At 50.3% G+C, this 14,934-nt stretch overlaps 1 protein-coding gene across 3 annotated transcripts in view; it reads right to left on the reverse strand.

Annotated features, from left to right (window-relative positions):
- Nucleotides 1-629: 629 nt before the first annotated feature.
- The window catches only part of Cmtr1 (cap methyltransferase 1), a 54,216-nt gene continuing 39,911 nt past the window's right edge, over nt 630-14,934 (reverse strand). For all 3 annotated transcript variants that reach the window (XM_070023853.1, XM_070023851.1, XM_070023852.1), the window contains 11 exons: nt 9,314-9,370; nt 8,624-8,681; nt 8,129-8,197; nt 7,144-7,275; nt 6,273-6,395; nt 5,690-5,781; nt 5,065-5,133; nt 3,807-3,854; nt 3,018-3,130; nt 2,479-2,587; nt 630-1,818 (listed from right to left, as the gene is read on the reverse strand). In XM_070023853.1, the coding sequence (XP_069879954.1) occupies nt 1,686-1,818; nt 2,479-2,587; nt 3,018-3,130; nt 3,807-3,854; nt 5,065-5,133; nt 5,690-5,781; nt 6,273-6,395; nt 7,144-7,275; nt 8,129-8,197; nt 8,624-8,681; nt 9,314-9,370 (1,003 nt within the window). In that variant the 3' untranslated portion in view covers nt 630-1,685. The remainder of the gene's footprint in view (nt 1,819-2,478; nt 2,588-3,017; nt 3,131-3,806; nt 3,855-5,064; nt 5,134-5,689; nt 5,782-6,272; nt 6,396-7,143; nt 7,276-8,128; nt 8,198-8,623; nt 8,682-9,313; nt 9,371-14,934) is intronic.

Consider the following 14,934-nt stretch of genomic DNA (forward strand, 5'->3'; position numbering starts at 1 on the left):
ACACGTGTGTCTGGGCCCACTGGAGCCAGAGGGGGTGGGGGTGGGGGTGGGGGCGACGCCCGCTGAGCGAGGAGGAGACACTCCGGCAGGACCTGTCAAGGGTGGGCAGGCGCCGGGGGAACCAGCCGGTCACAGGTAGAAAATGTACAGCCTGGTGGGAGGCGCAGCTAACACTCACATCTCCCCCCACAGCACAAGGGCAGTCCCCAGCACAGGCAGAATGGGGTGGGGGCGCTACTCTCGGGTCGCTGACCAGGGCCAACAAAATGTCCCTCTTCCCTCATCCCTGGTCCATGACACTACCTGGTCTGTGAGTTGTTTCAATCACACAAGCTGATTCTGGACTGTGACCATGCCACCAGCCATGTGGCTGTACTGGTGTGGGGTGGGGTGCCTCCCTCCCCTGGGGGGCTGAGTTCAGTCACTGCCTGCCTCGGGGCGGCGGCGGCGGCAGCAGCGCAGGAGTCCTGCTGGGCCCCGGGCTGGCCGGGCTCTGCTCGGCTGGCCATCCTTCCTCCCGTCTCGAGCAGAGCTTCCTCTCACTTCCCGTCTGAGCTGTCCCCCACGCCAGTCCCCCCACCTCACAGCACCGAGACACCCAGAACAGCCCCAGCACAGACACACAGGCATTAAAAATATGTTTATCTTTAATAATCCAAGATTCTGCAAGACACTGATAGACCCAGAACTGGGTGGAAATGGAGCATCTCAGGGGGCGGGAACTGGCTGGAGGACCCCCAGGTGGAATCCATTCCAACCTCACAGGAGCCTCAGTGCCCTATCTCCATGGAAACCAGTCTGACACAGATGGGGCCCTGGAGAGCTGACACTACGTCTCTGAGGCATTTCCCATGACAAACCACCACGGGTGCCCCCCCCCCCCGTCCCCCGCAGCGCTGCCCGGCTTCTCTCTCGCTCTAGAGGAGATGGACTGGCGCGTGGCAAACAGGCCGACGGGATCTCCTAATGGCAAGGAAAAGGATAGCAAGCAGCTACCTCCACCTCAGAACTCGGCCAAGGTGAGGGTAGCAGGGCAGAGGCCGTATGATTGCCAGAGGGCTGGAGGTACCCCCTTACTTGTGGGGCCCCTGCTGCAGCGGGAATAGAAGGCAGGTCTTCAAGGCTGCCTCCTGCCCTCCGCGAGCTGCCTGGCATCTGGTGGGTCCAGGAGAGTTCTAGCCACACCTAGTACCAAAGACCACACACCTGGTTCCCAATGTGGGCCCTCACGCCTCCTTCCCGGCCTGCAGGAATTCTCAGAGGTCCAGGCTGGGGAGGACTCCAGGAGGAGTGGAGAGGAGACGAATGAGCATCAAAACAGCAAGAGACAAAACCTTGATTTATACAACAGCTATCCTGGCCAGCTCACGACAGCGGGCCTCTGCCCGCTCAGGGTTGGCCCAACGTAAGTTGGGCAAAGCAGGGGCCTGGCCACCCTCAGGGGCAGTGCGTGGAACTCAGAAAAGTGAGTCTACAGGATTCCAGAGGGAAGGCAGAGCCCAAGCCTTCCGCTCTGCCGTGTGTTACCCCTCAGGAGCACTTCGGGCTGAGTCCTGGTGGGGAAACGGTTCCCAGGGAATGTGTGGGGAGGAGGCCACCCTCCCTGTGGCCAGGTCAAGAAGGTACCAGTGGCACAAGCCCCGTGCCAGCACTCGGCAGGGGCCAGCGCACAGCGATCCCAGGCCTCAGGCACTGTGCCTCTGGATGAAGGAGAGGACGTCCTCCTTGGACAGCTTGTCTGGGTCCTGCGGCTTCTGAGAGTCGTGCACACGGATGCCATCTCCCCACTCCCAGAAGAGCCGGCCATAGTAACAGACACTGGGAGGGAGTGTGAGGAGACATCAGGGGCTGAACTGAGGACTGAGAGACGGACTGCTAGCCCACCCCGGCTTCCAGGACTTAAGGCAAGGATGGTTTAAGTGCATGTGTGTGTGGGGTGGGGGGGAGGTTCTGTCCGTGACTCCAGTTGAGGGTCTTCTCTGCAAGCCACCAATTCCTTCAGCTCCTCCCAGAACCTGCTTTTTCCAGCAAACTGCTGCTGCTAATGGCATCCAACTGGCGCGCATGCGCACTAGGCGTCCTGGTTTATCTGTCAGCTCCACTGGGGCCGCCTAAGTGTGGTGACCAGCAAGGGTCGTGGCTCATGTTAGGCACACTGGGCTGCCATCAAAACCTGTGACTAGCACCCTGGCAAACAGATGCTGCTCCTGACAGAGCCTGCCATCCCAAAGGACAAGGTGGAGCCCCTCAGCATGTCCCCACCGCCAGGCCGGTGTCAGATATCATAGGAACAGTGGCTGCTCTGTGGGCCCTTCGCACCTGGGACCCCCCGCCTTCCTAGCAGGCAGGCCGTGGCATCGCTCTCTTCACTGAGCTCACTACCAGGCTCAGCCACACCTGTACCAGGGACCAGCCTCGGCTCTGGCTCCCGCAGGAGGACCCAGACTGCTGAGGGGTGGCTTGGAGAAAGCTACTCACTGAAACGGGGCAATGGAGTCTGCCGGGAGGCTGAAGGTGGATGTCTGGGTTTTCTTGTTGTAAAAGAACTTCCTCTTGAAGCTTTTGCTAAATGCCATAGTCCATGGCTCTGTGAGGAGGAAGAGCAGAATTGCTCAGGTAGGACGAAGCACCCAAGATCCAGGGGCTGAGCAGCACAGGGGGCCACACCCCTCCCAGGCGGGGAACAGCCGCGAGGAAGACGACCCCACCCCCAAGAGGCAGCATCGCGCTTACAGGGGGGACAGGGACAGGGACAGGGACCAAGCTGGTCTTCCTGGACCTGCTGCCGCCTGCTGCGAGCATCACACAGGCCTCTATCTCTCAATCTACAAGTTCATCTTCCATACCCCAACTCCCAGCCCTGGGAGAACAGAAGAGGCCCAAGGAACACAATGCCTGTAGCATGTTCCTCAGGAAAGGGCTAGCCTGGTCCTGCCCACCTCAGTAGGGAGCCCACAGCACTGGCTCTGGCAGGGGCTGGGAAGGGGTGGGCACGGAGGCGGCCACTCATCACCCACCGTTTACAGTCCTGACGATGTAGAGGCCTGTGGGCACAAAGTGACGGTCATCCCGCCCTGTGTAGCTGAGCCTTGGCGTGCCGCTGGAGCCCTTGATGATCTTCATTTCCAACCTGATTTCCCCAAGCAGTGTGCACACAGGAATGAAGGGACAGTGAGAGAGAGGGTCTAACGTGAGCCCTGGCTAATGTCATATTCCCCCAGCCACAGTATTCTGTCCCGGTTTGACAGAAGAGATGGAGGCACCGACTTCAGGGAATGCTGATCCACACAGGGATAGAGTCAGTGGCAGTGCTGGGCTTAGACCTCAGGCTCCAACTCCCCAGCAAAGCAGTGGAGACAAGGGAGTGAAAAATAATCCAGTACGTGAGACCAGTATGTGAGACCACGGGGGTCTACCACCATGGCAGGCTGTAGCCACATGAGAGTCGGGTTTGAGCAGCACATGCTGCAAAGAGTCCAGAGCCATAGTTATGCCCCTCTTCCCCCTCCAGGCTCAATCTGGATCTCTGCACTATGAGCGGGAATTTATGGCGTTTCAAGCCGCTCGCCGCTCTGCCCCTTGCAGGGACAAGCGTAACTATTAGAGCATCAGTGAGCCTGTATTTCTGCCCTGCCTGCTCCTGACAGATGCTGAGTCAGCTCATGGCCAAGACTCTGGGCCACTCGGGAGGCAGTTGGGGGGGGCACGGCGGGGGGTGAAGGTGGTACCCGGGCCAGCGCTCCTCCCCACCACAGTAGAATTAGAGTAAACCCTGACCGCCCCCATCCCACCTCCCCTCACATCACCTGACAAAAATCTTCTCCATCTCCTCCAGCCTGTAGACCTCCTTCACCCTGTGTGGGGAGAGGGGGAGACACAAGTTCGTGAGGACCCACTCAGCCAGGAAACAGGTGGCAGAAGGTGCCATGCCTACTCTCACCCTCAGCTCCTCCCTCAACCAGCAGCCCACAAGGCCACCCAGCTTCTCCAGCCTGCCCCAAGGCACAAGGGTCCTGAAGCCCCAGGGAACGGAGCAAAGGCCTGACCAGCGCTCCCACCCCGAGGTCCCGCTCACTGCCGCCAGCAGCCAGAAATCCGAGGCCCAGTTCTCACTCAGGTCTGCCTACGTAGCGTTCTGACGTTCTATAGCAGAATGATTCTAAACAGTCCTAATTGTTGCGTTAGCCATAGCGAGGGAGGCCCTAACCAGGGTTCGGGCTCGTGCTTCATGCCTGGTCCCCCAAATCTGAACTCGCCTCCCAAGAGGGGGAGGTGCCAGAGATCCAGCAAGCAGACAGCAACGGAGGCAGCCCAGGCCCAGGCATCACGCCACGCAGACAGAGCGTGCTTCCAGACTTTCAGAGGATATCTAGGAAATGCATTCTTAATGCTGGATTTAATTTTAAGTAGATTTACATTAAAATGAATAATAATCTTGATAAAGTATAAATAGATACCTCAGTCTCTAGTGACAAGAAGCCCCAAGGGGCAGGGCTTGGCAGTTATTACTTTTTAGTAATAACCGCAGACCTTGAGAAATCTGCTCTCCATCTGTTTTCTCTCTGGCTGTTTTCCTCCCCTCCTTTGCCCCACTTCTAACCTTCGCACTGCCTACAATGGCCACAAACCCAGGCTTTTCCCCAAGCACGTGGATCACCCCACACTCTCAAACAATCCTTCGTCCTTCTCTTCACAAAATGCAACTCCTATTCCTGTTCTTACTTGCCAAAAAAAGGAAAACCTACTGCCAGGTTGATGGGCTCATGATATGCAAGTGTGAATGGGCGCACCACGAGGAGTGTGAGCATGCTCAGAAGCACGTCACGTGCATCTTAAAGGAGGCCTTTAGCCCCCAGAATGAATCTACCTGTGGAGTTCTGCACACTACACCAGGCAGGAGAGGAGACACTGGGGTGAAAGCCTCAACACCCCCAAACTAATCACTCATCAAAGGCACCATTTCTAGCATAGACCTTGCCTGGCCCACCCAGGGTTAGGTGGAGCAGGCCGAGGGCAGCGGCAGTCCCACCCCGGGGTGAGGGAGGAGGGAGACCATACGCTCACCTGATAGGATTCATGTCAGGGCGACTGGGCTTGGACACAGCTTTCACAAATTTCTCAGCAAGCTGAATTCTATAATCCAAACAGAGTCCCTCAGAGGTAAGTAAGAGGTCTTCCCCAGCACCTGGCCCCGAGGCATTTCTACAGCCATAGTGGGAGGTCGTGAACCTGCACTACACTGCCCCCAGTGGCACCATGTCCAGAGGCCCACCCTGCCCATTCCACACCACTTCCATGCCCTCGCCTCCAATTCCCCTGTGTCTTGCTGGATTTCCCCAAGTGCTTTCCACTGAGTTCAGTCATGTCCATGAGAGCTTCAAACATCACCTTCACTGTCACACCGGAGGCACTGACTTAAACAGGGCACTCAAGAACTAGGCATGTTCTCAGAAGAGACCCTCTCTCTCCTCACAATTACCACCTCAGTCAGAGTAGCTGTGGTAAGATGGACCAAAGCCCACTACCCATTTCTCATCCTGCACTTTGGACCAGCCAGCGGGTGGGAAGGGAAACTCAGGGCCTGGTTAGCAGAGGCAGCCAGGGGCAGGGGCAGAGCCTCAAGGGGTTGCTGCCCAGAGCCCTGCCTCGGCCCCACCCTCCTCCACTGGGGCCCGGGGCCGGGTCAGACCGTTGGTTGAAGTGCTGCTCCCGAACATCGCTGCCATTCAGCACAAGGACGTCGAGAATGTGGATGGCGCTGATCTTCCGCTGGGCCTTCCCCTAGGAGGACAGAACACTGCCTACTCTGCCATGTGGCTCGCTGGGGATGGGAAAGGCCCTGGGGCACAGGGGTTTCCTGCTTCCCTCCCGCTGATCCTCAGCACCATAGTGGGCTTCTGTAGCTTTGAACCCCCAGGAATCTCAAAGCCGGCTAGGCTGCTGCCTGCCACAGTGCCCTAGCCAGGCCTGGCTTCTACTCCAGGCCACCTGTTCCCACTGATCATGCTCGAATATCCCAGGAAACAGCAGGCTCCTAGCAGAGAAGTTCTGGTATTAAAACAACAAACAACAAACCACCTAACTAGCTACTAACAAACGCTTATATCCAGGGCCCTGGATGTACCAAGTTAATCACAGTCACCTCTGGCACTCTATCTTAGCCAGGGCAACTGCTCAAGAAGGAATCATTAGCAAATAGTGCCAGGCTCAGTAGTGCCCAGTTGTCCCCACCCTCACCACAGGACTAACAGGTAAACAGAGGCATTGCTGACCTCCCCTTTCAGCTCATGCACGATTTCCACAGAGAGCAGAGTGTCCCGAGGTAGCTCTGTCTTCAGGTCCAGCTTTACCCAGCGGTCTGACTGGCGGCCATCCCATGTGTAGATCTGGGACTTCTATAGACAGAACAGAGGGTAAGCATGGGGCTGAGGGTTGAGAGGGCCAGTTCTCAAAGGGCTTTTATTGGCAGCTACCAGCTGGGAAATGGCATAGAATAGGATAGAAAGTTTGTTAAACTTCTCTTTGCTGCCTCTGCAGAAAGTAAGGTGACTAGGCTTAGTCCTGCTGGTAGAACACAGCCTTTAGTCCACGGTTAATGGTCCTCAAGAACAATCCAGCTTGATAAGGAAGAGGAGAAAAGTAAAAGGAGGAAAAGCCTGTGTGCAGATACAGAGACGACTGTGGAAGGAGACTGCACATGTGACTTTCCCCAGTTGGGTAAGACGCAGAGCACTCCCGGGCTCGCGGGGTGCAGGGGAAGGAAAGGGATGTCACTGCCAGGCAGGAAAAGGCACGCAGTGGGGGAGTGCTGCCAAGGACTGGCTGCGTGGCTGAGCCGGGTGAGCTGCTGCTGGCCTGGGACGTCCTGCACTCAAGAGGTACCACAGCAAGTCCCCTTAGCGAGGCAGAGTTGAAAAACATGTGAAGAAATAAATGAATGAATGCCACTCGGTGAACTCAGAGAGAGAGAGAAATAGAGCATCAAGAAATGCCTGTCCTCTGTATTACCTATATAATAACAATTTTTAAAAATTGCAAAAAGAAAAAAAAAAGAAATGCCTCTCTAGAGTAAGCCTCAGCTCCTTGGTGCCGCCCAACACACCAGAGAGAGGGTGCTGACACCTCCATAAGTTGTAGACTCACCCCCAGGCCAAGGAGGAACTTCTGTTCACTGCCAGACACCATGCAGCGATAGTCAAACACGGGCCGGATCTTCTCCAGGGTTTTGGAAGTGAGCAACGTGGGCTTGTAGCTGAAGATGTCAATCTCAGTGCCCTGCAGAGAGGAAACAACAGGGGACTACAGGAGGGCCTGGCCGTACACACACCCCTAGGAGCCAGGCAGGCCAGGAGCAAGGGACAGGAAGCACTTGCTCTCCCAAACACGCTCCCCTGTGCCCTCTTCTTCACCTAACCAAGCACTAAGTGGGCTCTATTTCCATCTGTTTGGAGTGTTCGTCTAGGACGTATTAGAAGAGGCTGGGAAAGAAAAGGTCACCAAGTCCCAACTACAGATCAATGTACCAGAGCCATGAGGAAATGTCACCGGAATATAAAAGCCACGCAAAAGCAAGGATTCTCCAGTTGGTTTGGGAGCAGAGAGACATGACCTCTCTATCCCACTCACCAACTGTGCACAATATTATTCTAAGGCCATCTTGAGCCGCATTCTATCCCTGACCTCCACAAATTCAGTACCACAAGAAGCAGGAGGGAGGCAGTAAAAAAGATCAGCAGGCCAAAGAACTCTGAGGCGTAGTTCACCAGGAACAGGCTGGAGTCTCTGGGACAAGCCCAGCTCCACAGTGGGCACCTCTGGTTCACTCTGCCAACACTCCACATCTCCGCAGGCAAGTCCTACAAGGCCTGCAATGGTCAGGGCATGCTGGTCAGAACATCTCTGCTCGAAAAGAATGCTGCCACAAGCACACCTCAGACAGGAATCTGGTCAGCCTGCTAGCTCTGCACCTGACACCCAAGTTTCTCACCAACAGAGGTTGCAGTCGAGGCTCTCAGGGCCCAGGCGATGCCTGTGCAGCCTTCTGGACGCCGGGCATCTGAGGCCTTAAGTGATTCCTACCACTTCTAGATTAAAGCCTCCAACTTGTCACCACTCAAGCCAGATTTACCTGAATTAACTCAAAGAACTTTGATTTGGGGTCCGAGGAAGAAGGAGCAACTCGAGCCTGGTCTGGGATCTGAAAGGAAAAAACCAAGGGCTTTGATTTCCAAGTGCCCCGCCTGCTGCTCAGGGCTGTGTGAAGGTGAGGGGCAGAGTCAGATGGGGGAAAGAGGACAGGCACGCAAGAAAGGGGGCTGAAAGGGAGATGGGGTCTGTACCCACCGCTCCCCATCAGGTCCCACGGCAGCACACCCCAAAGCCACTTCCCTCAGGAGCTTTTTGAGCTGCTTTCATTACCCAGGTGAAATCTTGTCCACCACCCCTCCTGACCCAGCTGCAGGCTAAACTGGTAGGAAGGGCAGGAAACAGTTTCCAAGAGAGCTCAAACAACACAACCCACTCAGGTGGGGTGCTGCTGTAGCAACAGGGGGTGGGTGGGGTGACAGTCTTGTTCTTGGCTACAGCTTCCCTGCCTGCAGCAACCCGGGCTGGGGAAACTTACATCCCACAGTCGGAGGCACTCTTTCCGGATTTCTGCTTGCCGAGGCTCACTCAGGGTCCTAGGAAAAGCAAACCAGAAAGTGATGGAGTTGTCTACAAGGCCCAGCAATGGGACCCTGTGTGCTCTAGACTGCTGTGTAGTGGGGCAGCAACCACAAATAAATGCGTAAGTGCATGAGCAGTGGCTCAAGGTGCTGATGTGGCTTTCCTCGTGGAATGAGACCACCTCCCCTTCCATTCAAGGGAAGGGAGGAGACATCCCCCAGCTCTGCACCACCCCATGTGAACCCTGTCCTGGGAGATGTCACTATGCTAGTATCTCACAAGGCCCAGTTAAGCCACACTCAGGTGTTCCTGGCTAGTTCTGTGTGTTCTCTAGCTCACTCTCTGCTCTGTGTCCCGCAACACCTGTGTTCTACCTGTGCAGGCGAGGGGGGGGGGGGGGAGGGCTATGCGCAGCCTCAAACACTTCCCAACTTCCCCACACCTTCTTCCCATTACTCTTATCTGCTGCAGACAATGTCAAATCTTGGAGGGCACCATCCAGGAATGCCTCTCTGCCATCTTCCAGAGACCACAGCAGAATATGAGACACAGTGGAGTTTTAAATGAAATAACTAAAGGCACAGGGCGGGGCAGAGAAAGAGCTGCCTTTGAAAGAAGTGAGTTCTGAAAAGTGGGCAGTACTCACGTGTCTTGAACAAAGGCATGGATTTTGGCCAGAGCTTTGATCTGCAGACTACAGTGGCTAGGAGGGGGAAAAAAAAAAAAAAGGTGAATTTCGAAGGACCGACGAGCAAGACAAGTGCCATCAGCACAAAGAAGTCTGACCAGAGCAGCGCTCGTTTATATTTGAGGAAGGTGAGAGACAAAAGAGGACAGCCAGAAGGCTGAGAGCCGAGCAGAACTGAGTGGAATCCCCAGGCACTCAGATCCCAAGTCCTGCTTTTAAAAAAAAGTCTCACCTAAACCTTAAGGAATCTGAACGTACTGGATGGGCAATGGTGGCTCATTCCTGTAATCCCAGCTGTTCAGGAGCTGAGACCTAAAGGATTGTAGTTAAAGCCAGCAGAGGCAAAAAAGTCTTCAAGACTCAATATCCAGTTAACCAGCAAAATGCCAGACTAGAGGCATGATTTACATGAAAGACCACACCAGCTGAGCAAGAAAGTCGAGAAAGAATACAAGACTTGGAGTTCAAGCCCTATAGTAGCATAAAAATTGAAGAATAAAAATTAAAATTAAAAAATTGCAAGCAGTAGTAAACTACCTAAGTACAACAACAAAACCCAACAAAACTCAACTGCAAACCACACTGATACACCACCTGCTTTTCCCACTTCCTAAACCACACTGACATATCACAGCTGCCTTTTCTACTTGGTCTCCACAGTTTTTCACACACAATGTCTGGTATTTAGTAAAACATTATCAAGTACATGATGAAACAAGAAAACATGAAGCTGGGTGCCGGTGGCTCACGCCTGTAATCCTAGCTACTCAGGAGGCTGAGATCTGAGGATCACGGTTCAAAGCCAGCCCGGGCAGGAAAGACTATGAGACTCCTATCTCCAATAAACGACTAGAAAACTAGAAGTGGCGCTGTAGAGTGCTCACCTTGAGCTGAAGAGCGGAAGGACAGCGCCCAAGCCCAGAGTTCAAGCCCCATGACCAAAAAAAAAGAAAAGAAAGAAAGAAAAGAAAAGAAAACATGAGCCCCGACAGAACAGAAGCAGCCCGATAGAACAAGACTCAGAGTGGCCTATGTACTGGAATTCCCAAGGGCCTGAGTACATACCTTAAAACACCCAATGGACAGGTAGACAACAAATACAGAAACAATGGAGAAGTCCAGCAAAGATAGAGACACTGTTTCCAAAAGGCAAGAAAAATCCTAGAAAATGAAAACTGTATAAGAAATGAAAAGTAATTCTGATGGATTTATCAGCAGATTGAACACAGTAAAGGAACTAATCAATGAACCTGAGCACAAACTAAAACGTAAAGAAACAAAAAACATATGCCAAGGCCCTGGGAGCTCATGCCTATAATCCTAGCTACTCAGAATGCTAAAATCTGAGGATCATGGTTCAAAGCCAGCCAGGCAGGAAAGTCTGGGAGACTCTTATCTCCAATTGACCACCAGAAAACTGGAAGTGGCTCAAAGTGGTAAAGAGCTAGCCTGGAGTGAAAGAGCTCAGGAACAGTGCCCAGGCCCTGAGTTCAAGCCCCATGACTGGAAAACAAACAAACAAAAAACAGAACAGACCATAATTATTGTCTGCAGGATAATAATTATTTAACATGCACATAACTGGAATCCCAGAAATAGAATAGGACAAAAAAGCACTGACAACATAATGGTCATGAATGAGATCATGGAGTCATGAAGAAGATCCATTCACAAATCCAAGTCAGTGAACCACAAGCAGAATAGACATTAAGAAAACAACATGAGGGGCTGGGAAGGTGGCTCACTAGTAGAGCGCTTGCCTTGCATGCCTGAGACCCTGGGTTCAATTCCTCAGCACCACATAAGCAAAAAGAAAAAAGCCAGAAGTGGCGCTGTGGCTCAAGTGGTAGAGTGCTAGCCTTGAGCTGAAGAGCTGAGGGACAGCGCCCAGGCCCAGAGTTCAGGCCCCCGGACCCCCCACCCCCCGCCCCAAAAAAGAAAACAACATGAAAATTAACCATGAGCAACAAAACACACATGAGAACCAGGAAACTAATAATGATTAATAAGACTCGGATGTAGCTCAGTGGCAAAAGGCTTGCCTAGCAAGTGCAATGTGTCCTGGGTTCGATCCCCAGTACCAAAAAAGAAAAGACAAAAAAAAAAAGGGGGGGGGGAAAGCCAGGCGCTGGTAGCTCATGCCTGTAATCCTAGCTACTCAGGAGGCTGAGATATGAGGATTGCTGTTTGAAGCCAGCCCTGGCAGGAAAGTCCATTGAGACTTGTATCTCCAATAAACCACTCAGAAAACCATAAGTGGCGCTGTGGCTCAAGTGGTAGAGTGCTCGCCTTGAGCTGAAGAGCTGAGGGACAGAGTCCAGGCCAAGTTCAAGCCCCATGACTGACAAAAACAAACAAAACAAAACAAAAAAACCAACACACACATACACACACAAAAAACAAACAATAAGGATAAGTAAAGTAAGGGTAAGATGGACTTCTCATAGGAACAAAACAGAAAACATGGAATAAGGTCTTTAAAGTGGAATGCTGGCTTTTAGAGAAAAGTCAACCTCACATTCTACATCCAATGAAAACATGACTCAAAAACAAAAGGAAGCCAGGTGCCAGTGGCTCACACCTGTAATGTAATCCTAGCTACTCAGGAGGCTGAGATCTGAGGATCACGGTTCACAGCCAGCCAGGTCAGGAAAGTCCGTGAGACTCTTATCTCCAGTAAACCGCTAGAAAACCGGAAGTGGCACTGTGATTCAAATGGTAGAGTGCTCGTCTTGAGCTGAAGAGCTGAAGAACAGTGCCCAAGCCCAGAGTTCAAGCCCCACTACTGACAAAAAAAAAAAAATTACATCTTTAATAAACAAAAGCTGAAGAACTAAGTCTCCAGCAGACTTGTACTATAAAAGGCTAAAAAGAAAAATTCTTAGGCTTAAAGGAAGTGACTGCAAACAGAAACCTGGCTCTGAAGGAAGGAATGAGGAACACTAAAATGGTAAATATGTCAGTAGATACCAAAAACAAGGCCAGTGTGGTGGTACACACCTGTAATCCCAGCACTTGGGGAGACTGAAGCAGGACGCAGCCTTGTACATTGTGAGTTTCGATTAGTACAGGTTATGTGACTTGTGCAAACCAACTTTTGGAGCAAAACCAAATCACTAACCAAAAGAAAAACTGATTAAATCAGATTCCATAATCAAAATGTAAAGCTTGTAGGTATCCAAGTACAAGTAAAAGTATTAATAAATAGAAAAACCTGAAGATTTCACAAAAAAGTTATAAGTAATGATTTAGTTGTAACTAATGAATGAATTTAGTCAACTTTAAAAGGATATAATGTCAACACACAAATTCAGTCATATTCCTGTACACCAACAATGAATAGTCCCAAAAGGAAATAAAGAAAACAATATACAATAGTCTCATTAAGAACAAATAATAAGTTAAACCAAGTATGTGAAGACTTGTATCCTGAGAAGTATGGGAGAGAAATTAAAGAATAAGAATAGTGGGCAAATACAATCATAATACTCATTATGTGAAAATGGAACCATCAGCTGAGATAGATGGGAAGGGTGACACTGATTTAGATGCAATGTCCACATAACTCACAAGTGAAATCAAACTTTGTACAACTATTTACAGATAACAAAAACCTGAATTAAATAAATGAAAGAAATAAAAGATATAAATAAAATAAAGACATAAATAAATATGGAAATACCCATAATACCCAAATACCCATACATAAATGTGGAAATACCCACATTCATAGATTGGAAGACTATTAAGACAGCAATACAACTCAAAATAACTCATAGATTCAATGCACTCTGTTAAAATCCCAATGGCAGTTTTTGCAGAAATGCAAAACCCCATCCTAAAATTAATATGGAACAAGTTAAGTTCTGAGTACCAGTAGTCCAAGCTATTTGGTAGGCTAAGGTCAGAGAATTTGAGACAAATCTGGACAAATTTGAAAAGGAGGGTGGGGCTAGGGATATAGCTGATTAGTAGAGCACTTGCTTAGCATGGACATAACACCCAGAAAGTACTATAATTGAAAACACACATATAAGATGTTTCAAGGGACCCCCAAGTAGTTAAAACAATCTTTTGGGGGGAAGTACTAGAATTGAACTCAACATCTCCAGCCTTTTTTTTGTGTGTGTGTGTCAGTTATGAGGTCTGAACTCAGAGACTGGGTGCTGTCCCTGACCTGTTTTGCTCAAGGTTAGTGATCTACCACTTTGAGCCACAGCTTCACTTCCAGTTTGTGCGTAATTAATTGGAGATAAGAGTTTCATGGAGACTTTTTTTTCTTTACCAAGGCTCAGATTTCAGCTTCCTGAGTAGCTAGGATTACACAAGTGAGCCACTGGTGCCTAGCTCTAACCACTTTTTATACTGGTTATTTTCATATACTTCTTTGTTCCCAGGCTGGCCTTGAATCAAAATCTCCAATCTCTGCCTCCCAAATAACTAGAATTACAGGCTTGAACCACCATACCCAGCTCAAAACAATCTTGAAAATGACAAGCAAAGTTGGAAAATTCAAACTTCCTGATTTCAAAACTTACTTTCAAAATAACAGTAATCAAAAACAGTGTGAAACCAGCATAAAAACAGATACTCCAACAGAGGAAGAATAGAGAGCCTAGAAACAAATTCTCATATATATGGGTCGAAAGATTTTTACAAGTGTAACGAGACAATTCATTGGCAAAGCACAGTCTTTTCAACAAATGGTGCTAGGGAAAATCGGGTATCTACTGCAAAAGAGTGAAACTAGACCTTTATCTACATTGAATATAAATTTAACTCAAAATTAGACTTGGCACTGGCAGCTAGCTTACCCTTCTAATCTTAGCTACTCAGTAGACTGAGATCTGAGGACCAAGGTTTGAAGCCAGCTTGGGCAGGTTAAATCCAAGAGACTCTATCTCCAATAAAACAGCAAGAAGTTGGAAGTGGATGTGTAGCTCAAATAGCAGAGTACTAGCCTTGAGCAACTAAAGCAAGCAAGAGCTCAAGTTCCTGAGTTCAAACCCCAGTATTGGTACCAAAAAAACCCCAAAAAACCTCAAAATGGATCAAAGACCTCAATATATGGGCTAAAATATAAAATACTTAGAAGAAAACAGAGGGGAAATGTTTCATAACATTGGGTTTAGCAATGGTTTCCTGGATATAACAACAGCTCAGGCAATGGGCAAATTGAGCTTCATCAGTATTAAACACTTCTGTGACAAGCACACAGTGAGAAGTCAACAATAAAAAACACTTAAAAAAGTGCACAAAGGCCTTGAATAGACATTTAAAGACACACAAATGATCCACAAGCACATGAAAAAATGTTCAACTATCCCTCGCCAATAGGGAAAGGCAAATCAAAAGTACAACGAGATAGGACCACTGGAGTACATCAGGATGGCTGCTATCAGAACACCCAGAAGGGAAATGACGAGTGCTGGTTGGGATCTGTGAAAACTTCAGCACAGCATTCCTCAAAACAAATACCACACAACCCAGCAGCTCCCAAAGCAGGGACTCCAACAGATGCCCGCACACCAGTGCTCACAGCACTATTAGCAACATAGCTCAAAGGTGTAAACAACCCA

Source organism: Dipodomys merriami, unplaced genomic scaffold, assembly GCF_024711535.1.
Source record: "Dipodomys merriami isolate MVZ:Mamm:240054 unplaced genomic scaffold, mDipMer1.0.p SCAF_16, whole genome shotgun sequence".
In the NCBI taxonomy this organism is placed as follows: Eukaryota; Metazoa; Chordata; class Mammalia; order Rodentia; family Heteromyidae; genus Dipodomys; species Dipodomys merriami.